At 40.3% G+C, this 24842-nt stretch overlaps 1 protein-coding gene across 4 annotated transcripts; it reads right to left on the reverse strand.

Annotated features, from left to right (window-relative positions):
* Nucleotides 1–595: 595 nt before the first annotated feature.
* Nucleotides 596–22545, reverse strand: tpcn2 (two pore segment channel 2). Of its 4 annotated transcripts, XM_061245517.1 has the most exons (26): nt 22052–22069; nt 21257–21307; nt 20772–20827; nt 19527–19603; nt 18935–19112; nt 18452–18568; nt 18043–18149; nt 16801–16873; nt 15899–15998; nt 15698–15763; nt 15164–15228; nt 12904–13007; nt 11593–11674; nt 11092–11178; nt 10532–10651; nt 9580–9639; nt 9123–9251; nt 8768–8817; nt 8230–8308; nt 7237–7308; nt 7041–7114; nt 6724–6805; nt 5941–6026; nt 2671–2752; nt 2236–2321; nt 596–1530 (listed from the first exon to the last, which is right to left on the reverse strand). In XM_061245517.1, the coding sequence occupies exons 2-26, from the start codon at nt 21276–21278 to the stop codon at nt 1452–1454; spliced, it is 2133 nt and encodes a 710-aa protein (XP_061101501.1). In that variant the 5' UTR covers nt 21279–21307; nt 22052–22069; the 3' UTR covers nt 596–1451. The 4 variants fall into 4 exon arrangements, with proteins under 4 accessions (XP_061101501.1, XP_061101500.1, XP_061101499.1 ...); XM_061245516.1 differs by lacking the exon at nt 21257–21307 and having other exon boundaries at nt 20772–20824; nt 22052–22545; XM_061245515.1 differs by lacking the exon at nt 21257–21307 and having other exon boundaries at nt 22052–22545.
* Nucleotides 22546–24842: the final 2297 nt, after the last annotated feature.

Here is a 24842-nt window from a genome sequence, read left to right on the forward strand (position 1 = left end):
ATCAAAATGTAATCTGGATTGCACTATCCGTCTTCTGTGCCTTCTGGAGATAATGTATAATGTGACTGCAATACTAAACAAGTGAAATCTTTTGATTAAAGCTTCCGGTTCAAGTCGGAATCCAGTGAAACTGACAGGCGCAGGTATCAGCTGATTGAAGCCACTGGCACTATGGTGCTTTAGACTTTGTGAGATTTTTTTTTCTGAGTCATTTTCCCAGTCACAAAGCATGAGCCCTCATGAAGAGCACGCTTGGAACTCCACATCGACACTCGTCACCACGAGCTGTCACTCCCACCATCAGAGATAAATACACATTACCCAGCATTCTCATTCCAGTCATAGTCTCAGCTGTGGGAGGCAGGTATGCGATTAGACGTTAGCACTACATCTTCCGCTCGACCCCCCCCCCCCGGCCCCCCCAAAAAAAACGTTTTCACGCCCTTCAACAAAAAAATTACATATGGAACAGCAGTAAAGACAGCATCACCACGGTCATGGATCCTACAATAAAAAAGTTAAAAGGTGTCAAGAACATACACACCCAGGAAAATTCACAACAGACACTATGCAGTCAAGCACCAGCCACACTGAAGACTTTAGAACTCACACCCCCCTCTTTATCATAAGTAATGAGGAACCCAAATACAGTGAAACATACAGTACAATTGGCAGTTAATGAAATTAACAACTTAGAACTAGTGCATCTTGTTCATTTTAAAATTCCCTTCTTAAAACAGCATGTCATCATCACAAAAATAAAAGGCTTAACATGTTTTAAAAATTCATGTTCAATGAAACAACAGTGCGGATAAAACAATGGTAAGCAAAATAAAAGAAGTACTGCATGAATTCAGTCAGATAGTCAGAAACTTTGGAATAATGCAGACTATGGGCTATATCATCACACACAGTTACACACTATAGCTGTGATTCAATCGACATTTGTGCTTAACTGTGACAAACAATTAAAAAGAAAACGACTTTCTTCACAGCTTGCAAGTACACAGTGATTGCAAGTCGCCAAGCCATGATAGAAGAAAATGTGTCAAAGTAAATGACAAATGTTGACTGAATACAAGCCACTGATTAAGAAATTGAGTAGTCCCTTTTTGCATATTAAAGCATATTTAAAAATACAGCATCCCAGACTTTGGCTTTGAGTACACTTAAATATGAAATATGAGCAAATCGGCATACATTTGTCATCTGTCAACATACTCAATCAAATAAAAAAAGAGAATAAAGTGCACGATTGAACTGCAATTTCACACCTCTGGTTCACTTAGGAGGCCAAATGACCAGTGTGCAGCCCGCAGCTGACCAACATGGAGCTTGCAGTCAAGACCCGTTTGATACCTCCCACCATTACACCAATGTGCTATTGTGTGTAGTAGAGCAGCGTGGGGCATGGAGAGTGTGTTGGTGGTGAGGTGTTTGTGCAGATGCTGTCACTGGTTAAGGTTTAGGTGGGGGTGCTGGCACAGCTGACACATTAGCTCCTCCTCAGTAGGCTCTTGTATGTGTTCTCTGATGAACGGCACAGACACAAAATAAGACAAATTTAGCGTATTTGCATGGACCTTTTGCTTATGTTAACCATCCCAGAAAACCAACAATTCCCACGGAAATCATTGCCGCTAACACCATGATTGAGTTCTCCTGCGATTTCAGCCACACAGATCCATGCAGTTTATTGCAGTGTGGTGAGACCTAAGCATTATAAGGTTCTAACTGACATTTTTTACAATATGTTGTTAATAGGGCACTAAATATCAGTACACAAAAATGAAATGAAAAATGCTTAATTTAAAAGGTTGTATCTGCTTGGAGCCCATATTTGAAGCTCACTATCTCAAAACCACTCAGAACAAAGATAGAACCTTATAATTCCAAGGTCACAATGGGTGTAGAAACATCATGCAGAAGAGGAAGGAGCACCACCATAAGGAACACAGAGGAGACAAAAGCCAGTCTAACGTATCAAAACCGAAAAGCTAATCCGTCTCGAGTCCTTAACTTCACTAATGCAGCCAAATCCATAGCAAAGCACAATGTCACAAATGCAAGCCAAAAGCCAGAACAACCGCACTGTATCTCAGAAGTCTAAAGATGAACTAATCATGATTGGGTCAATAAGTAAAGCAATTAAGAGATGCAGCCAAATCCAAATTCAAATGCAAATGCAGATTCAAAGCTAACTCAACCAATTGAAGTACATGCGTGTTCTCCTACCTGAACATAAGCTGGACTGTTGTCTGCAATCTAGTGCTCTCCATCTCTGATGCAGAGCTGGTGTGGTCCCACTTATAGATGAAGTTCTATATGGGAAGAGGGGAAGAAATGGCATTTATCATTTTTCTACATTGAACTGCATCTGGATATTTTTCCCCTTTAGATCAGTAGCCTGCTGCACCAGTATAACATAAGTTAAAATGCGTGATTGGTCTGAATATAGAAAGGTCACTGTATGCCACAATGTTTTAGCTAACGGTCAACTTAGCTAAGACGTAGCATGAATGTAGCAACTTGGCAAGTGTGACCTGTGTAACCGAACTTTACTTTTAAACTAAGTGGTTAGAACGTTACATTTAGTGTGGACCCTAATTTGACATCAAACCTATGTTATACTGGTGCAACAGTCTGTAGGTTTTCAGGCTCTGTACATACCTCCAGAATCAAAGCCACAAACAGGTTCACCCACATGACTGATGAGGTTAGCCACCAGGCCACAAAGTACAGCTTTGACCACCTTGAGACAGCAGGAAAGGGACACATCATTGACATTTACATAAATAATGTATTCATTAAGTACAGTAAAGTATAACATTCTGAATACTTTTAGAATGCTAAAAGCATTCTAAAAAATAGTTTTACTGCAATGGAATCTGGAATCATACTTCATAGTTTTACAGAAGTTGCAAGAACTTCTTATAAGGTATACTGTATATTGTGCACTATGAAACATAAATGCCAGTCATACTAAGTTGATACGTTTCAGCTTAAGATAAAATAAGTCATTACAACTCAATTAAAAAGAGTAAAGAATTGAAAGTTAAATTCATTTCTTCCTACATAGCACCTAGTAATTTCAAAACAATTGCGACCTCTAGAGGATCTAATTGCCTTCCAGCAAACAAAAACATTCAGGCTGTGTACCTTAAAACAGGACATCCCCGTCTTAGACGGAAATAAAGTCAACAGGTTCTGGTGAACCTCAGGACTTTTCATTACCACCTGAATACCATCTCAAACGGCCGTACAGTAACAAGCCATTCCAGTTCTGAGAGTCTGAGTGTATGGAGCTGTAGAGACCTGCTCAGTACAGTATGACTGACAGCAGTTTTATAAGCCAGGGAATACTATAAATGAGTATTACACTGCTCCCTAGTGTCACCTGACAAGAATAATACTTCAAAAATGGTACTTGAATAAAAGTACCCAAAACACATTACAGTATAAAGGATAGCTATAATATAAAGTTTGGTGGTTGTCTAAACTAGCACGATAAAGCTGAAATAACAACAAAAAGTAACAGTTAATTGAAAACAAAGACAAGACTGAACTTAGGGTTTAACGTGTGAACAATGCTCAAGAATTCAGGATACAGTAAAATAGCTGTGTCTGCTTTCACACGCTCCCATTGGATTTTGCCCAACATTTCTGTTGTGACAGCACCTATAATGCTTTTTTAGAGAATGGCAGCATGCCAAGTTGGAAGCTACATGGATGAGTGCAGATATACCTGTTAGCGTGTGGTTTGCACGGAATATACAGTCCCCTCGGAACGTATTGGAACAGCAAGGCCAATTCCTTTGTTTTTGCAATACACTGAATACATTTGGGTTTGAGATAATAAGATAATATTCAGATATTCAGCTTTTATATCCTGGTATTTTTAGTCTAGATGTGTTAAACTACTTAGAACATAGTGCCTTTGGTATCAGACCACCCATTTTTTAGAGTAAAGTAAATGAAAGTAAATAATACTTAATATTTGGAAGCATATCCCTTGCTTGCAATAACTCCATCAAGCTTGTAAACCCATTGACATCACCAAACTGTTACGTTCTTCTTTTTGATGCTTTTGCAACCTCTTTCAGTTGTTATTTTGTTTCCAGGGGCTTTTTCCTTCAATCCCCTCTTCATGTGAAATGCATGCTGAATTGGGTTAAGGTCTGGTGATTGACTTGGCCAGTCTAAAACCTTCCACTTTTTCTCCTTAATTAACTCCTTTGTTGTGTTGTGACTTTTGAGTCTCATTTCCGTACTTTTTAGCACATTTTAATCTCGCCTTCCGATTCTTACTACTGAAGAGTGGTTTGCATCTTGTGGTATAGCCTCTATATTGCTGCTCTCTAAATCTTCTTCAAATGGTTGATTGAGATACCTGCACCCCTGCACTGTGGAGAGTGTTTTTGATGTCACTGACTGATGTTTTGGGGTTTTTCTTCTTCTCACAATGTTTCTGCTGTTGACCTGTTCGATGTCTGTTGCTCAGTACGCTAGCGGTTTCTTTCTTTTTCAGGACATTCAAGTTGCTGTACAACCTATCCCCAATGCTCTCTGATCGATTTTCCCTCTTGTCTAAACTTAAAAATGGCTTGCTTTTCTCCCAAAGACAGCTATCTGGTCTTTATGTTGGTGTATCTTTTCTAAGACATGCAGTCATCACAGGCAAGGCTAAAACCAAGAGTAGACATTCAGAACTATTTATTGTGTAACCAATCAATTTAACAGGATGCACATGAGCAACAATAAATACAATATAAGACTCACCTAAAAATTGGGTGGTCTGATACAAAAGGTGATATGTTCTAAGTTGTTTAACAATGGGTGGCTCAGCCTGTAGAGCACTGACCGCATGCTCATTGCGAGCCGCGACGTCGGCGGACATTTGTCGCATGTCTTTCCCTCTCTCTCGCTCCCATTCTTCCTCTCTCTCTATACTATACTGTCCAATAAAGCTGAAAAAAGGCCTAAAAAATATTTTAAAAAGTTGTTCTAAGTTGTTTAACAAATCGAGACTAAAAATACCAGGAAATAAAAGCTGGAATTCGGATCTGTCATCTCATGTATATCTTTTCACCTAAAACTCAATTGTCTTCAGTGTATAGCAAAAACCATCCTGTCTGGCACCAACAATCATTCCACGGTCAAAGACACTTGGATCAAACTTGTTCCCCATTCTGACATATGATCAGAAAAAATGTTTGTATGCATTTAGTTGCTGCCACATTATTGGCTGATTAAATATTTGCATTAACAAGCTGGAGTACAGGTCTACCTAATAAAGTGATCACTGAGTGAATGATATTCTCTTAATATATTGCCTTTCAAGGTGCCTATACTTTTTTTTTAAACATACATTTAATGGGTTTTACAAAACAAGCAATACACCTGGATTACCTTGGTGGAGGGAGCTACAGTGACAAATTATAAAAAAAGAGTAGGCATCTCCATGAAACATGGCAACACTGCAAACTGTATGTCAATACATCCATCCATCCATTATCTGAACCCACTTATCCTGATCAGGGTCGCAGGGGGGCTGGAGCCTATCCCAGCATACATTGGGCGAAAGGCAGGAATACACCCTGGACAGGTCGCCAGTCTATCACAGGGCACACACACCATTCACTCACACACTCATACACTCATACCTACGGGCAATTTAGACTCTCCAATCAGCCTAACGTGCATGTCTTTGGACTGTGGGAGGAAACCGGAGTACCCGGAGGAAACCCACGCAGACACGGGGAGAACATGCAAACTCCGCACAGAGAGGCCCTGGCCGACGGGGATTCGAACCCAGGACCTCCTTGCTGTGAGGCGGCAGTGCTACCCACTGCACCATCCGTGCCGCCTTATGTCAATACAGTATTTCATAAAATCATAAGGTCGAATAAGGTATTATTGTGGTTCATCTTTTCAGCTTACCCGCTACCCGTGAATCTGGCGTAAACATCCAGGAATACCTGCCAGTTGTTCACTACCATGATGTTGTAGAGAAGCACCAGGGTGGACTAGGTGTACACAGGAAAGAAGCAGAAGTAAATATTCATATGCACTATCAGTCTTGTGAGTATTGACATACAAATTCAACGATAAACATTTCCTGAGACATATTTTCTTTTGCATCCATGTGTATTCACATTAAAAGCTCCAAAATGGCACTCTTTAAATACACACACTACTGCTTTAATACCTAATATACTTCAATTTACATTGCTTGCATTGCTTGAAATTTCATTTCATAACCTACTTAGAAATTAAATGTGATAACAGATACGTTATCATTAAGATTAAGAGCCACAATTACAGTATTCTCCTTTAAATCCAAAACATCAATTTCACAGTTGAGGGCTTGGTTAAAACCATACTGCTGCCAACTGCAGTTTGAATATTTAAATCTGTAATTGGCACTGTGGTCTAAAAATACATTGTCATTATATATGGTCATAATATTGATCCAAGTTAGAGGAGAAGAAGAAGAAGAAGAAGAAGAAGAAGAAGAAGAAATTATAGAGTGGAGCTTAGAGGCCACTTAAAATATGTTTCAGATGTGAGGTGGTACATTACAATTGCCAATAGTCATGGCAATGCTATGCCATGACTTTATTCATTATTAATTATTAGAAATACATACTCCCATACAGCAAATTCTTCTGAGCAGCTTATTTGCAGTTTTGCTGCTCAGGTGTGTGGATTGTTGGTACTCACAGCAAAGTCATCAAAGTTGTTAGGCCAGTAGCCCAGCTGCTCGTATGTGCCACATTCTATGCTGAAGTTGGTAGTGGTCAGGCTACAGGAACACAAACACAAGGCCAGATGTATAGGATCCTGAACTTGGCCCTCTGTGAAGTTTAGGCTGACTCATTTGTTAAAATAAATAACAAATATTGTTCTTTTAAATATATTTAAAGCTGAACTGTGACTAGTCCATCATCCAGTGCTTCATCTTTAATAATCATGATGAACCAAAAGCAATGGTAAGCAATATATAAGCTTTTTGTTGTGGCCTCTGCATTAAGATGTACCTCATATTCCCTGGAGCTGGAATTACTCCCTGGAATAGCCAGATTCCCAGGACAGCAAACATGTAGTACACCACCTTCAGACACAAGGGAGAAATCATGAAAGGAATTTTTCATATTTTAAAAAAAATATTCAAAGCATTGTGGGTTTAGAGAGTAAATATTTTTATAAGAGCTGGATGGCTGTGGAATTTCTCACCACTAAAATTCCAGCAAAAGCTCTGAGGTTTTTCACCAGATCCACAAGTGTGCTGGCTACAAGGGCCGTCAGCTGTAGAAAAAAAAACATATATATACTACATTGGCAAATGTAAAATAATAACACAGAGACGAGAACTGATATATTTCAGGTGTCTACAAAAATAAAAAATCTTGAACACTTGTTTATATGGATGATTTTACGGCATGGCAAACGAACAGAGACTTTAACAAGATTTCTCCACTGGGTGGCGCCAAATTACAAGACCTCTCAGAAACTAAACCAATCCTACACGGTTTCCCAGGGAACAGAACTGACAGAACATTTCACAATGTAGCATGGTATCCTTCAGAGGACTAGGGTGTGATGTGGGAGATTGGCTGCGTCTCAAATGGAAAAAATGCTGCCTTCTTAGGCAATATTCTAAGGCAGGAAGCATTGAGTCTGGTCCCATTGGAAAATGTGAAAAAAATGATGCCTTCTAAGGTGCTTTCATCTGGACATTTTTGAAGGCAGCATGCATGTCTCCTTGGCCGGGTAGGATTTTTTTGTGATTAACCTCTTAAGTAAGGCTTCTTACTTCCTTTAAATGAATGGTGACTGAAAACAGGAGTGAAGTTCACACAGAACTGTAAAAGAGTTCGTCCAAAAGTGCAAGTATACAACAAGCTCGATATTCTGTTCTTAACTTCTTAACTACAATATAATTACTTAACACACTGACATTAACGTATTTAAAGTTTTTCAGCCTTGTAACCATGCATCGTTTAATCACGTTACTTTGACTCTGACGACTTCCTGCTTTCAAAGTTTCCTGTCTCATTACGTGCTGCCTAGACACCCCACGAAAACGCCTCTGTATAACAGTGACTAATCAGGCAGTTAGGCAACTAGGCAACTGCTTTCAGTTTGAGTCACAGCTGTTGACCACACAGGAGAAGGGCAAGATACGTTCAGAGAAGTGTTAAGATGTGTGAATGTGTCAGCGAGAACCTTGATGTTGGGAATGACCCTGAGGAAGCGGAAGATGATGAGCATGTTGACCAGGCGGACCAGTTCCCACAGAGACAACCTATAGCACAGGACACGCATCAGGCCACGTACAACAGCTCATCAATCAATCAATCAACCATCAATCAAGTGCTTTTATTGGCACACAGCAAGCTGGTGGAATTTGTTCCAGTACAGCTGGAGAGCTCACATTTATGATGTGACATTACATATACACTTGAATCACTTGACAAATACACAGGCAGACAGCATACAGGGCAAATCAACAAGTAGAACAAAACAATAACAGTATTAGTGACAGGAGGTAATAAGGTGCATTTCAGTAGTGCATAGTACATGGATATCTCATGATGGGGATAGAGTCCAGTAGATTTCTGTAGTGCTGTAATGTATGTTGTGCTAAACAGCTGTGTTCAGTGTATTGCATGCAGTGCTCCCATAAAACTACATTCCTAAAATGTCTGATCAGGTAACTATCGCAAATTAAATACATGAAAGAAAAATAACCTAAATAACTCACCAGTGAGGATATGAAACTTTGTATGTGGCAAATATTGAGATCTGGAGAGCCTTTGGGTTCAAGGATATAAAAGATAATCGACAAGGTTAATAGGAAGACAATCCAAATGAAAATGAACAATTACATTAAAACATAAAAGTACATCTGTATGAGCATGTGACATTTCCACTAAAATGATGCAATTATTTAAAATGGCATGAAAGTGACTCAAGCCATGCATCATCATCATCAACCGCCCACTGAAGTGAAACTCTAAATAGAAGTAACACCCCCCCCCCCCCCCCAACACACACACACACTGTGTCTGCGTATGTATATATAATCTTAAACTTGACATTTAAAACCAGTCACTTACCAGAAGGATGATTGTCATCAAGCCATCAAATATATTATTTTTGTAAGAAATATAGCCCCTGACTCCAAATGCCAACATCTTCAGCACCATCTCAAGCAGGTATACTACAATGAAGAAACAGTTGATGACCTGGAAACAAAATTCAAACCTTTAATATCATGAAAAAAAAGTATTACTGAGTCTTGGAGATTAATGGAGTAACATTCATAGAACACAGTTTTTACTTCATTGTTGAATTAATGCTACATTTAGCTTCCGGCAGACTGGGTGGCAAACCAAAGCACAGGACCATGAAATGGTCATGTTATACTTTCAAATTATGCTGCCATGCTTTCCCAAACGAAGGTAGTTCTTGGCAAGCATTCTGGCTGGTTGAGGTATTTTTATTATAAAGATACGGCAGCACTCAGCAGGGAGGTTGGGCTGTACCATCCCAGAAGCAGAAATCTGCATTTACCTCAAAAGCATAGTCATTCCTCTCCGAGAGAGGCTTCTCTGACTCCACCAAGAGTACGACCTGAAAGATAACACAGGGAAGACTTCACACACAAATACCCTGAACTGCAGTTTGCTTATAGCTGGAGAAAGTCAGGAGTTTTCACCAGGAGACTTTTCTCACAGCCTGGGAAAATGTGTCCGTCAGCCTGACCCCATTTACTGCCACAATCTTAACTCAATGGTTGGTATGTTATCAGGTTAACTGAACGGATATCTTCAGCAGGGAACTATGCCAAGACAACTGAATTCAATTACAAGCAGTACAATGGGCTATCTGACTAACAGTTAAGGACCTTTAACTTCAGTTACTGTCCCTCCAATAAATCTAATTGAATGCACTTAAAGAACACAATTTGTTTTGTCTGTGTGGATGACAGCTTTTGATACATGGCGAATGTTTTGTTGTGACAGCAGCAGTAGGTCATTGTGACTGTACAGTGGGGTTAAAGTAATGGAGGTACATACAACAGAACTGAAAGGTGTTCCGATTGCAGGGCATTGATAGTCTAGTAAGGTGCTGTGATTAATGACACCAGATAACACCACCAGTAAAGCTTTATTAGAGCTTGTTCATTTTGCAAAGTTGCCAGTATCTGTCATCATCAGTGAAAGTGAATCTCTCCCTCTGAAAGATTTTGACATTGTTATGTTGTTGGGGGAAACGTCATTTCCAGGTGTATTTGTTTCCAAACTGGAGAAAGGATTCTCTTTCCGGAGTCTTTCCCTCCAGAAGCGTTTGTACTTTAGTACATCAGCAACCAAACCGCTGACCACGAGGTGTCACTGTACACCTGTATATGTACACCAAGGTTTTGATGACAGCTCAAGGGCTCTGGTTACATAATGCCAGGAAAGTGTGGTGACATTGATACCTGCGGAAGCTGAAATGTGTCCAGCACGGGTTACCTTACACAAATGCACACAATGTTGACCAGGGCAATGATGTTCCCTGCCACCGTCACATAGTAGTGGCTAAAGATGAACTGGAGTCTCTGCATGAAAGTAGAGCTGTACTCTGGCAGTGGAGGATGCTGGAGAAGAAGAGAAAATATAACAATTATCTGCACAGTGGTCATGGTGCTGGTTGACCAGCTCATACCCAGCTAGACCAGCTTTCTGGCCAGCTTGACCGGACAGTGATAAACAGTCAAACAGACACAGCGATGGACTGAGAGACAGAGAGCGATAAACAGTCAAACAGACACAGCGATGGACTGAGAGACAGAGCGATAAACAGTCAAACAGACACAGTGATGGACTGAGAGACAGACAGCGATAAACAGTCAAACAGACACAGTGATGGACTGAGAGACAGACAGCGCTAAACAGTCAAACAGACACAGCGATGGACTGAGAGACAGAGAGCGCTAAACAGTCAAACGGACACAGTGATGGACTGAGAGACAGACAGCGATAAACAGTCAAACACACACATCGATTGACTAATGAGATGCAAGACAGAGGGCTGGACCTCTTTAATCCTGTCTGTGTCCAGCTCATCGAACAGCATTTGAAAGGCCTCCCTCTGGATGTCGCCAGCGGGCAGCTGCCGGACTTTCTGGAGCCGGGAAAGAGGTGGATATGAGGGATTTCCACCAAATTACTAAATGCTAACTTGTGCTTTGGCGAAAAAGTGTCTTGTGAGTGTCTGCTGACAGAACGATGTTTCACATTTACAGTTCAGAGACAGTGTGCTTTGTTACTACAGCATCCAGCTTCTCTCCATATGCAAATAAAACAACAAATAGTCTAATAGTAAACTAGTATCTCTAAACTAGTAACTAGTGATTCCGCGGACAAGTCACACAACAGCTTGTTGCCAAAGCAACACATTTGTTTGCCAAATTATACATTTATTCCCATCAGATTCATCTCCAGGGTCTAAATTGTTATGTATGTGGTCACTTCTGACACTTGTAAATGTAATGTAATGTAATGTAATGTAGCCTGGAGGCATCAGGGCCCTGCTCACCGCGACAATCGCTTGTCTGTAGTAGGACTTTGTCTGCACCAGGGTCATCACCTGCAGGACTGTCTCCACCTTCACACTCGCCCTGCCCATATGAGAGAACTACCATTACTGCTGGGCTTCATAACTTACCTTTCCATCCAAATGTTTCACAAATGTTGAGCGAATTTCCGAAGAGACAGCAACACAGAATGTGAATCAGTGTGCTTCAACTACTGCATTGCGAATATTCTGAAGAGAGATTTAGTCATCAAAAGACTGCCAGCTGGAGCCAGCTTCCCTTTTTTGGTCTTTCTGGAGTATGTGACTTAGGTCCCCATCACCTCATAATTCATCACCCTTTCTCATATTGTCTCTTTATACACTCTGTGAGCACATTATCAGGCATTTATTAGACTTATTTTTAGACTTTTTGATCTTCTGCTGCTATAGCCGATCCACTTAAAGGTTTGATGCGTTATGTGTTGAGAGACGCTCTTCTGTATACCACTGTGGTTATTTGCGTTACTGTCAACTTCCTGTGAGCTTCGACCAGTCTGTCCCATCTCCTCTGACCTCTCTCACTAACAAGAAATTTTTGCCCACAGAACTGCAGCTCACCGGATGTTTTCAGTTTTTCGCACCATTCTCTGCAAACTCTAGAGACTGTGAAAATCGTGAAAAGTGCATGAGACCAGCAGTTTCTGAAACACTCAAATCACTCTGTCTGGCACTAACAATCATTCCACAGTCAAAGTCACTTAGATCACATTTCTTCCCCAGTCTGAAAAACAGCTGAGCCCCTTGACTACATCTGCATGCTTTTATGCATTTAGTGGCTGCCACATGACTGGCTGATTAGATATGTGCATTAACAAGCTAGTGTACAGGTATACCTAATAAAGTGCTCACTGAGTGTAGATACGCCAACCACTTCAGACAAGTGTAAAAACTTATTTGCTAAATTTTGCTAAAACTTCCGGTTCTTCAAAGTTTAAGCATTTCCACTCAGGTAAATTTTAAAATGTAAAATGTAAAATTAGCATAAAAACGGTTGAATGGAAACCCCACTACAGAGAACCACACCCACTAACACTTCACTGGCCACTGTTGGTGGGTTAATACTTTTTTTAACAAGCCAAAGCCTCTGTGGGAACCCTAGTATTCATCTACTTTCAGTTCAGTTCCACAACTTGAGAACCACAGTGCTTTCACTCTCAGTGCAGTTTTAATGCTGAGGAAAAGTAGTGGAGGAGTCAGCTGAAAAGGACATCTTTGTGACAGACTTCTGTAAAAGCACTACACAAATACAATTGAACAGAACTGAAATCTTACACATCGTCTTCAGATCGAGACGTTCCCTGCGCTGGGCAGCTCAGCACCTCGAAGGCCGCCCGGATCCCCAGCCGTCTCCTCAGGATGGACGTCTGGATGGACATCTGGAGGGAGGACAAGGGAGAGGACAAGGGTCTGCACAACATGCTTGAGAGTCACCTATGGCATTAAGAGAGGCTGCTGATTAAGAACTACTCCAACCTATTTTAAAAGCTAGTTGCTACTGTATCTGTAGCATTTGCCTCAAACACCTTGAGGCTTTTAGTCAAAAGCTACCAGTTTTTCTGTTTATCTTATTAGTTAGCCAGACAGCAACCCCCAAAGAGAAATAAGTCCTAACTAAGGGTACATGCTTAACCAGTGTTTGCTCTAATGCTCACTTATACTCAGAAAATCCTCCATTCATTTCAGTTCACAACAGTGACAAAGACAGAGACGAACTGTGAGAAAGAGAACAATGAGAAACGGATGAGAAGGTGAGAACCACAAAAAGGAAATGTAAGACAAACAGGAGGTTGCACCTCATAATCACGGACAAGCCCAACAGCAGGGCCATATGTGGGAAATGATAAAAGGTAACATCTCTGGGGCCTCATTTCTAAAACTTTGTGGAGGTTCTGCACTTTCATGCATATTAAAAGGAAAACTGTATACAGTGAAAAATATCCTAGTTAAAAAAAATTTGTGCACAATTCTCCCACAATCATCTTGAAACTATGTGTATGTGTGCAAGCCCAGTATTCCGCGCTAGCCCACACTTATGTAGCGGTCATCCATTCTCTGGTGCTGCCAGGTAGTTCCTGTTGACCTATTTTCATTTTCACTCATTTCGGGGTCTCGCTCAATTCTGTTTTCGGTTTGCAGCAGATCAAACTCCCGCTGGGCTGATTGGAGGGTGATTTGATTCACCTGCAGCTCAGGCTGTGGGGATTGGCTCTTCATTGATTATTGAGAGCAGCCTGGTGTGTTCCCCAGTTGGCCAATCACGGTGTGATGACACCGTTCCTTTCAGGCTTGAAAGAGGCAGTGACCTGCACTTCTGTTGTTTTCATGGCAGCAAACCAGTTTGAGCTGGAAACGCTTGTCCCTCGGGCCTTCTCTAAAAAATTGTTTGGGGCATAGTCAGTTGAGTGAGAATAGTTAATGGTTAATGGAAAGTCCAAGATAATGAATACTATATGCATATAAATCATGGGGTCAGTCCAATTAATCGTCAGGGATAATAGAGAAGTCAGGCCTCAAAACAAAGAAGAGAAACTTGATGGACTGGATTGTTGTGGCAATGGTAATAATAAACAAACATTTAATAATGAATAATGAACAGCTTTTCTCATACTCATGGGGCTTTACAGTTATGGGCATGGAATTGTCCTCAAACAGCCCCAAAATCAGGCATAACCAATAAAAGGCCATTTGTGGAGCTGCAGAATATTAGCAGCTGTGAACACTGCCAGCTCAGAAGGTCAAACAATTTGGAAAATTAAAAGGAAGTGGTCGGATATTAGAGTGGATGAATGGATGCAAAGAAGCACATTCCTGCGCAGTGGCTAGGCGTAATTGTCTCTGGTGGAGGTCAGGGGACACTAGCTGATTCCCCCTGAGTGTCTGCTCTCTATAACAGGGGATACAGCCGCACCAGGGCTGTTCTAGAGTGGAGGAGACATTGGCAAGGGATGAAGCCACTAATGATGAACCATGTTTGTACACACACTGAATAAATGTCACTGAGGCTTGTCATTTCATGCATGGATTCTGGAAAATCTGAACTATTTATTTATGTATTTATTTGAGACCAATGCACACCACATAAACCATGTTTTATTTAAAACAATAGACTTCAAACTAAATTTCAGCTATATACATTTTTAGAAGCCTTTCTAATTCGCTGTTGGATTATTAGTGAAAAGTGAAAAGTGAGTTATTTCACTACCTGTCCATTGGAGTCACCAATTACCTCAGTCTCAAAAATCTGTGTAGCAGATGGACCCTGTTCTGAATTCTGTCTTTATGAATCTCAAATTGATGTGGAAAGTGGTGTATGCATTGTTTTTGTGTCTACCTATCTTTATAAATGAGGCCTCTGTACAATATAAAAGAGTTTCAATAAACAGCACAACAATTCAAATGTCACTAATTACCCAGTTTGGTCTTAACTGTTATCCTGCAATGAATACTACAATGTAAAGAAATATATGATGGACACTGGTCATAAAGAACATACTCATTAAATAAGTGAAATTCTTTTGAGACTCCAACTCACCAGTAAGTATCCCCTGAATTGGTTGTATATGATTGCAGTGAGCAGGTTCATTAAGAAGTAGGTTCCTAAAAGAAAGACAATGAATTCCAAAATCAAATAACCTTGTACAATGCAAAGATAGAGCAGAATGGAGCATTTCATATATTCCACCAAAGCATAAACAATAATAAAAAATAGTTTTTTTTTTAAATGCTTTAAAGGCTCAGGATAATTTTGAACCACTACTTCAAGAGGGTCATCACATTAAATTCCTCAGTTATTAGTTCTAAATAATGGCTCTAACCCTTATCATGACCAGACTTAAACATTACATCCAGCTTATAACAGCTGAACATACAGTAGGTGTAACCTATTGATGTATGGTGTCAACATGTATGAAGCATTATTCCCATCTGCTAAAGTAAATGCTGCCAATATATCATACAGTGGCATACTTGTGTATTGTGAACTGTACTGTAATGCACAATAGCATAATGTGTGAGATCCACAGCTTGTAGAATAAAGCAGTGAATGTGAAATATTCATTGTGCTTACCAAACCCACTGAAGAGGATGAAGAAGATGGAGTACGCTCGGTTTAAAGAGTAGGCTGGTATCATCACTGTGAGCAACAAAAAGAAAACACTCGAGTGATGCAAATGTTGAAGCCTCTAATTATAACAATTATAAGAGTGAGGTTGGTCACAGCATGATAAGAGTTTCAACATTAAAACCACACTTAATGAAATGTACATACCATCAGGATTATTTGCAGTGGTTAATAGCACAAGTAACGATGTCAGTGACTGAGGAAAGTTCCTGAAATACACCCTCCACTCTTCATTCTTTGCTGGGTCCTAAACGCAAAAATAAGTAAAGGGAGAACAAAAGTGAACTTGGTGGCAGTGAGCTTTGATGTTGTGACCAACACCCCAGGAACAGGATGAGATGGCAATAGCAAGTCAAATCAACAACAACGTATTAACCAATGAGCACACAGGGAGAGCGTGTCAAGGGCAGTCCAAGAGATCTTCCTGATACATCCCTCTTTATTGGCAAAAATCAGAAACTCAATACTCCAGTTACCCCTATAGAATTGCATCCATCCATTACTTCCCACCACGATGACGAGCACCCTCATTCGAACACAGCTCTCTGTTGATTACATCACCAGGGTGCCCCCACCATCCCACTGCCTGCCCAGAGGCCTGCTCTCATGCCCTGGACTTTGAAGTAGCGGCATACGTATATATACACGGGGCGACATTGGCTCAGGAGGTAAGAGCCGTCGTCTAACACCCACGCTCAGTGTGTCGAAGCGTCTCTGAGCAAGCAAGACACCTAACCCCCAATTGCTCCTGACAAACTAGTTGGTGCCTACCATGGCAGCCAATGTCGATTGATGTGTGAGTGTGTGTGTGTGAATGGGTGAATGAGAAGCATCAATTGTACAGCGCTTTGGATAAAGGCGCTATATAAATACCCCATGCTTTAAGCTTCTGAGATGACAGAATTGTGTATGCCGCAGACATAGTGCATACATTTTAAGTACACCAGTAGAGTTTGCTAAAGTATAAAATAAAAAAACTTCAACTATCCTGCAGCAAGCATACAGGTTTTTTTTCACATGTTAAAGTGCTAACGGAGGACTGACATCACCTCTCCCCTGGTGAACAGCAGCATGCCGAACATGGCGAAGAGACACAAGTGCAGCGCCAGGAGGAGGATAACACTGGGAAGAGAGAGAGATTCAGTGAGGCACTGCTCGGCGAAAGAACCATGTCAGTCAGAAGGGATATCACATTCACAGCTTCAGGGAATACACAGCACTCCTTTGTGTAGTGCAAGAAATCTCACATTGTAACCAGGACAATTTCGAAAGTACACTCACGAAGCCCTATGAATAGAGTGTCATGAAAAATATGTTATTGCAAAACCAGATCTTCAGACAAAATGTAATATTAGACAAAGGGAACTTGATTACACACATAAAAAAATAAATATTAAAAAAAAAAAAAATGTATTTTTTATGTGTGTAATCAAGTTCCCTTTGTCTAATATTACATTTTGTCTGAAGATCTGGTTTTGCAATAACATATTTTTCATGACACTCTATTCATAGCTCTATTCATGAACACTGATACAGCTGAGGCTAGAGAGGTCTACAGGACCTTGTCATGTTCTTCTGGGATCATTTGTGACTGGATTTGATGACACTGTGACCTTGGAGGAATATTGGTGATACTGGGAAGATTCACCACTGTTCCAATTGTTCTCCATTTGGTGATAATGGTGGTTTGGTGGAGTTCCAGAGTCTTAGAAAGCCTTTGTAACTCTTTTCAGACTGATATATTTCAACAACTTGTTTTCTCATCTCTTCTGGAGTTTCCTTTGACGGTGCAATACCAAACCTACAGTATCAATTTGTCTGAATTATAGGAGGTTTTCAATTGCAGTTATTGCTGTTAAAGGTGGTGCAACCAGTTTAAGATTAAGGGGGCAATTACTTTTTCACAGGGGTGATTTGGGTGTTCATATGTTTATTTATTTTTTTAAAAGGTAATTTTAAAAATGTGTTTTGTGTTAACTTAGGTTCTCTTTTTCTAATATTACATTTTGTCTGAAGAACTGAAACCATTCTGTGTGAAAAATACAAGAAAATAGAGGAAATCAGGAATGGGACAAATACTTTTCCCAGCAATGTACATTGCCTGAGAACTGATCATACATGTTATGAAACATAGGGCTCCCTTTCCATAGCGTTGGTCTATCACCATGCAAAATAGCATGCCTAACACGGGTTCCAAAAGGCCATTTTGATGTATTATGTTTTGGAACCATTCATAAATACGCACAAAAACTTGCTTGGAGAGCGTGGATAAAGAATATCAGTGTGGCTACCTTGCAATTTCCGGCAATGTCCTTTTGATGCATTTCAAGGTTTTCTTCATCAGTGATGAATTTTGAAGTAGGAAGAAGGGACGAATAAGTCTTCTGATTCTAAAATGCTGAAAATTTCATGGGAAACATTGTTTGAGATACAATTTTAAGTGCACAGTGGCTACAACAATCCTATTACAAAAACAGCCTATATCTGCAGCCTTTATAAATGCACTGTAAAGCACAATAAATCATGGGGAATTGCTCTCACAGCATGTGCCTTATTACTGATTCATTCCTTTACAATAAAGAAAGCAGCCTTGCTTGAATCAGTTTAAATTAACCTGATCGTACAAGTCTATGTATTCTCTTTCTCTGTTCCCATGGAGACATAAAGTGAAAAGTTAAAAAGTTAAAAGATCCTGCTCACCTCTTCGCAAACCATGCTCAGCGACAATGTCCAATCAATGAGAGATCCTGCAAGGACCACCATGTAGCCAATCAGCCACTTGTTCTTCCGGAACTCATCCCAGCCAATCAGATAACCCTGCACAAGAGGACTAGTTGTTTCGATTGCTGTATCACCATTGCATATAGACCGTTTCAAAGAGTTTTTAATAAACAGCTGCAAATTGTGCTGAGATTACAAGATTTGCAGGACCAATGACAAATTTCCCAAATGAGTTCATTAAGAAGCTGATTTTAATAGCCTTGTTGGAAGTAAGCCACGTTTGGTCCCAGCACAGTGCTACGGCATTGTTTTATTACATATTTCAGCCAGTGTAGTTACCAAGGATTATCCTGTGTAGGATACCCACTATGATGATGTAACCATAAGATGTAACCTCCCTGATTCTGCCAATTAAGGACTGGTGTAATGCAGAGTTGTGGAGTGTTGGGTTGTGGTGGGCACCTTCAGGGTGAGGTCAAGAGCGAAGACCAAGAAGCAGAACATCTCGATACTCTCGGTCAGGCCACACGCAGGCTCCCAGTGGGGCTCTTTGTAGCGAAGGTCAGAGGAGGCCGTGAGTGAAGACGGCCTCTCGATGAAGGCTAAGACCAGGATGAGGGCAATAACTGTACCCAGACCCCTGGAAATGGAGAACAAACACCTTACTCAAGAAGAGGGCTGAAACACTGCCACTGTGATACAAGGGCAGTTATTTCCAGTATATAACCAAAATATTTATTCTTGCCTCAAGGAGAAACATTTCTTGAACACTGGCTCACCAGGCCGAGCAGTGTTCAAGACCAGGCTGAACTTTGTGCTAGATACTACAGCCAAACGTACAAGCCATGTCTTTTCCATTATTACAATGTAGAACTCAGGTTTCTGTTTGGATGTAATGGCCATTGGTTCAAATGTCATACATGAACTGTGTGGAAACGTAAAAAAATTCCTTGTATATCAAGAATAGTAGGCAGTCATCATTTATTATGCAAAATAGTGAAGAATAGAGGTTGGTTGAAAGACATTTACAAAATTGTCGTCTTTTGTAGCTTACCATTGATAGATCCTGGAATAGTACCATCTATACAGCCAAAGGGATCGTGAATCCACTCGATGATTGATGGATCGATACTATGGGTAAAACATGGAACAATACTATGGCCATTAAAATAGTATTGATAGGCACAATGTATCCACAGGTATGTGGTTACATGCTCTCTGTCGCCACTTGATTTCTGTACAAAATAATACCTTGTTAATGAAAGACATGAGAGGAGAACGGTATTTGTTCAGGACAACAAAGCCCACACATGCCGTTTACAACAGTGGTGTTCAGAAGGCAACACCAGATTCCACTCCTGCCCCATTCTAGATGGTGTTGCAGGAATCTGGGCCTTTGTAAAGTAAAAAAAATATGGTTCCAAAGTTTAACTTGCTAACAGAGAAAAACTCTATTCTTTAAAGTTTGAAACATACCTAGTAAAAGCACGGCAGGTCAATTACCATGCAATGTTGTACAGGCACAAGCTTTATACCCCTTTTCCAGAACAAATCACAAACGATCATTGTTATCTGTGTATATCCCCTTCAGATGGACTCTGTACTTCCACATCTCTGGCAGGTCTATACCAAATCAAAATTTATGCATACGGTATAGTGGCCAATGAGTGGACTTTACAATGCTTATTACATTAATGGCATTTGGCAGACGCCCTTATCCAGAGCGACATACAGTTGATTAAAGACAATCCTCCCCTGGAGCAATGCAGGGTTAAGGGCCGTGCTCAAGGGCCCAACGACAGTGCGGATCTTATTGTAGCTACACTGGAGATCGAACCACCAACCTTTTGGGTCCCAGTCATGTGCCTTAACCACTACAATACAGGCCACCCCTTGTATGTATACACATACCATTAGTAGTATTAGTAATAGTAGTAGTAGTAGTAGTAGTACAGTCGTAGGAGTAGAAATAGTAGTAGTAGTAGTAGTAGTATTACAGTCGTAGCAGTAGTAGCAGTAGTAGTAGTAGTAGTAGTAGTAGTAGTAGTAGTAGTAGTAGCAGCAGTAGTAGTAGTAGTAGTAGTAGTAGCAGCAGTAGAAGTAGTAGTAGTAGTCATAGAATAAGAAGTAGTAGCAGTCATAGAATAAGAAGTAGTAGTAGTAGTAGTCGTAGAATAGGAAGTAGTAGTAGTAGTCGTAGAATAGGAAGTAGTAGTAGTAGTCATAGAATAGGAAGTAGTAGTAGTTGTAGAATAAGAAGTAGTAGAAAATATTTAACCAAACAAATTTTTAATTATACCTGTATGGCATCTTCGATGAACACAACAGCTTGCTGGATGGGAAGTCCCTCATCTTCTTAATAAGGAAAAAAGATATTGGCTGATTAACTAATGAACTAGACAGTGATCTTGAAATTATACTACAGAATACAACAACTTTGAATCCTGTTTTACTTTTTAACCACTCTGATCAACAACCAGAACAGCCATTTATTTGTATTTGGCAATACAAATAACTACAGAAGAGCATCTCTGAACACACAACACATCGAACTGCCAAGTGGATAGGTTGCAGCAGCAGAAGACTAATGTCTAATAAATACCTAATGAAGTGCTCAGTGAATGTACAAAAACAAAAAATCTTAAACTTGTGGAGATGTAGAAGTGGCACATGCTTTGTATGGCTATGCCTGTCTGGTAGATAATGTAGCACTTTTATAGACATTTTTCAGAGACTCAACGTGCTTTTACGATGATGAGGGGGACACTTGCTTCAACCACCCACCTGGGTGATGCACGGCTGCCATTTTGCACCAGAATGCTCACCACACACCAGCTGAGGTGGACAGGGAGAGAACAATGTTTTTGCCAATTGAATCAGGAGATTAAGTGTCAAATTGAGAGAGCCAGGTTGGGAATTTAGCAGGGCACCAGGATATGAAATCCAGCTATAGATGTATTTTTAAAGCACACAGGGGTGCTTCACAAATTTGGTACTATAGTGCCTATCTTCAGATGGCAACTAGCAATAAAAAATCAGGCACAAATAGGCAGGATACTTGATCTCTCACCCGTCAAAAACTCTGTATTTCTATGTGCAGAAATCATGTGGAGTTTTTGGACAAGCAACACCTTAGCTACTGAGTGAAAATGATCCCAATAAATTACAATTGCCTGATTGCAAAATCTCTTCTGCAAGACAATGTTGGGATATGGGATTTAAAAAAAATACTGGTTTTCCGGCATCATTATAAAGTGTGGTACAGGCTACAGCAGGTCACGGGTGAGTTCCCACTGCTACCTCAGGTTTTCCAAGGTATCTTGCTGTAAAGACACTGAAAACGCAGGAATCCTGTTGGCAGTTACACTGTATTCGTACACAGTCGACCAGCGCTTCTGTAAGTGAGTTAAAACATAACCTTCTCAAATGTATACTCCAGACAGAAGCGTAATGTTACAAGTGCGCTCTCCACCTTCAGGCGCATCAACAAGTCTACCAGAGGAAATACTTCCGGCACGGCAATGTTTGTACAACCGGTCGGGAGGTGACTATAAATGGATTTTGATGCAATTAACTTACCCCAGTCAACATAGCAGGAATGTCCAGACGCTGAGTATGACAGCCGCCTTGCTTTTGGAGGGTTACCAGAGCAAAAGCCGTAGTCTGCCGATCTTTGGCCCGTGCTTCCAGTGAGCAGTGGTTTCGTTTCCATTCAGAAAACTTAAGTGTTGTGTCAAAAAACTAAAATTCGTTTGCTGAGTTTGTAGGCTACTTTTCGGCGATAACCACAATGCAAAAGAGAAGCGAATTTACAGTAGTCTGTTTCCTTTTCGGCAATGAAGACGCCAAAGCATTATATACAGTTCTAGTAGGTTACTAGTGCTAAGTCTAAAACTTGAACGACATGAGTTCCATATTTACCTGCAGCTGAAACTTGCGTAGCCAATACAGTTGCAAACTTGAAGCATTATACCTGTTTTAAGTAAACCGCGATACTCGTCTGGTGCTCTCCGCCTTATCCCTTCAGAACACTTCAAATCAATGTCGCTAAACCAGTTCCTCACACCGAGGACGAACTCATAGTCGGAATGTAAGCTGAAAACTGGGCGTGTATTTAAACTAAACTACAGGCATACTGTTTTTTCAGCGTTGTTGTTGTTACTTTGCTTTGGGATGATTATAGTGATCAGCAGGCTAAGTGGTAAACTGACACAGTGTAAAGACAATCTCAAAAGGTTGTTCACAGGATTTCCATTATGACACACACTTGCACACACATACACGCGCGCGAACACACACACACACACACACACACACACACACACACACACACGCACGCACGCACGCACACACACACAAACATGCAGACCAAGCGCAAATAATAATTGTCCTCAAAAAATTGATACTGTCAGCGTAATAACTGCTTATGTTTTACAGTACAGTATTTGAAAATGATTCACTGTTGCAAATGAGTCACTATTGCTCTAGGTTCACATCCATGAAGGAGGCCCTTCCGGATACAGATTATTGGGTTGACTTCCTTTTGAGAACAGTGCTGGAATCTCCTGTCAGCCTTCCCTGCCATTTCACGTGATTCAGCTGTCGTCTGCTGGTTTCTGGAATAGTCTGTCATCCAGTACACAAAACAGACAGCTGGGAAGTGAGTCATATGTCGATTCATATTTTGATCCCTTAATGCATCAGTCCCTGCCGAAAAAGTGTTGGGGTTTTTTTTGTGTGGAAAATAAAAGATTTATTTAACACACTTTACAAAATATTTATTCAGACAACTGCATACGTTTTGGTAACAGGGTTGAGCAAAATACAGCCACCATCACCAAAGAAAACTTAAAAGTAAAAATGGGACAGCATTATCTGAGATGGGTAAACACATTTTTTTAATGGTTTCTTAGAGTTTTTCTTTCTATGTTTATTTTTTTCAAGAGTGACAAGGGCTAAATTGCACCCAAATAATGAAATCACCCATATACATACATACACAGGCAGTTCACTCTAGCACCATAGATTTAAAATAAAACAATGCCTATGAGGGCGAAATGGTGACTGTCAGCTTTAATGTGAGGGTACTTACATCCATATTGGGTGATTCCCGCATATCTTGCTGGTTAGGCCGGTCAACTAATGTGGTCTTGCTAGTTAGGCTGGCTGCCCAGTGTGGTCTTGCAGGTTGAGATGGATTACAAATAATGTATTATTTCTGTTCTGCTCTGTTAATATTGTTAGTGTAATAGTGTTTGCCACTCTTTATTAAATCAGAGTGTTTCGGAAACCTGAAATAGTGGTGGATAACACCGTTGCCTCAGAGCAGGTTTTAGACCCGGGACCTTTCTGTGTGGAGTGTTCTTTCTGTGTTTCTGTGTGGTACTCTGGTTTTCTCCCACAGTCCAAAGATGCCAATTTAAGTGTCTATATTGCCCATAGGCATGAGTGTGTGTGTCCTGCAATGAATTGGCAACTTGTCCAGGGTCTCATCCAATGAATGCTGGGATAAGCTCCAGCTAAGGAATAAGTGAGTGAGGTAATGGGTGGATGGATGGCAACCTGAAATAGTGTAAATATTTACAAGCACTCCTCCTGTCATAAAAGATTGGGCCCAGCCGGTTTCACAGAAACAGATTAATCTTAGTTCTATAAAATATAGTCTACTGTAGGACTAGGCTTAATCTGTGTCTGCAGAACTGGCCCAACATGTTGGAGAATGTGTAAACTAATTTGCATAGTCGTCATTTCCATCTGCTCTGCTTTAGTACACAATAGATTGGCTAAAGTCAGTCTAATTTCAGGATTCAACTCAGACGGCACAATGAGAAAAGCAACATAGGGTCGACGTTGGTGCCCTGTCGCTTTCTGTATGCAGTCCTGACGTAGCATGGAGGTAGTTTGCCAATTAATATGTTCTGGCACTCTCTATGTTGCTTGCCAGTGATCTGCAACAGAATCTGATTTGTGTCAAATGTATCAAACAAAACATTGTTTTAAGTATCAAAGGAAACATGCACAAAATCACTTGCAATATTTTATTTTATTTTTTTAACTCAAAGGACTTATTTAAATGAATATATTATTTGCAACATTAATTTGTTTACCCTCAATCATAAATGTCTTGCTTGATAATTATGATAATTACACAAATCTGCATCAAAAGTATAATGTGGTAACTATTGCCAAGCTACATCACGACTACCTCCCACAGACATTGGCCCCATTTTTATCCAATGAGACATTTCCTGATAGTAGTACTATCAGGAAATGTCTCACTGGATAAAAATAATTCCAAACACTATAACTTCAAACCCTGATAAAAAAATAACTTACAAATACAGCTATTATAAGCATAATGATTTTACAT

This window comes from Conger conger, chromosome 6 (assembly GCF_963514075.1).
Source record: "Conger conger chromosome 6, fConCon1.1, whole genome shotgun sequence".
NCBI classification, from domain to species: domain Eukaryota; kingdom Metazoa; phylum Chordata; class Actinopteri; order Anguilliformes; family Congridae; genus Conger; species Conger conger.

Bases quoted from the DNA above. Each gene is read 5' to 3' on its own strand.
- tpcn2 (XM_061245515.1), bottom strand. From the start codon at position 22,184: ATGGAAACGAAACCACTGCTCACTGGAAGCACGGGCCAAAGATCGGCA. The intron at 20,828-22,051 runs GTAAGTTAATTG...TTCCTTATTAAG, and splicing joins TTCCTGCTATGTTGACTGGG to AAGATGAGGGACTTCCCATC. The intron at 8,309-8,767 runs GTGAGTTATTTA...CCTGTGCTATAG, and splicing joins AAAGTTTCATATCCTCACTG to GTTGTCTCTGTGGGAACTGG.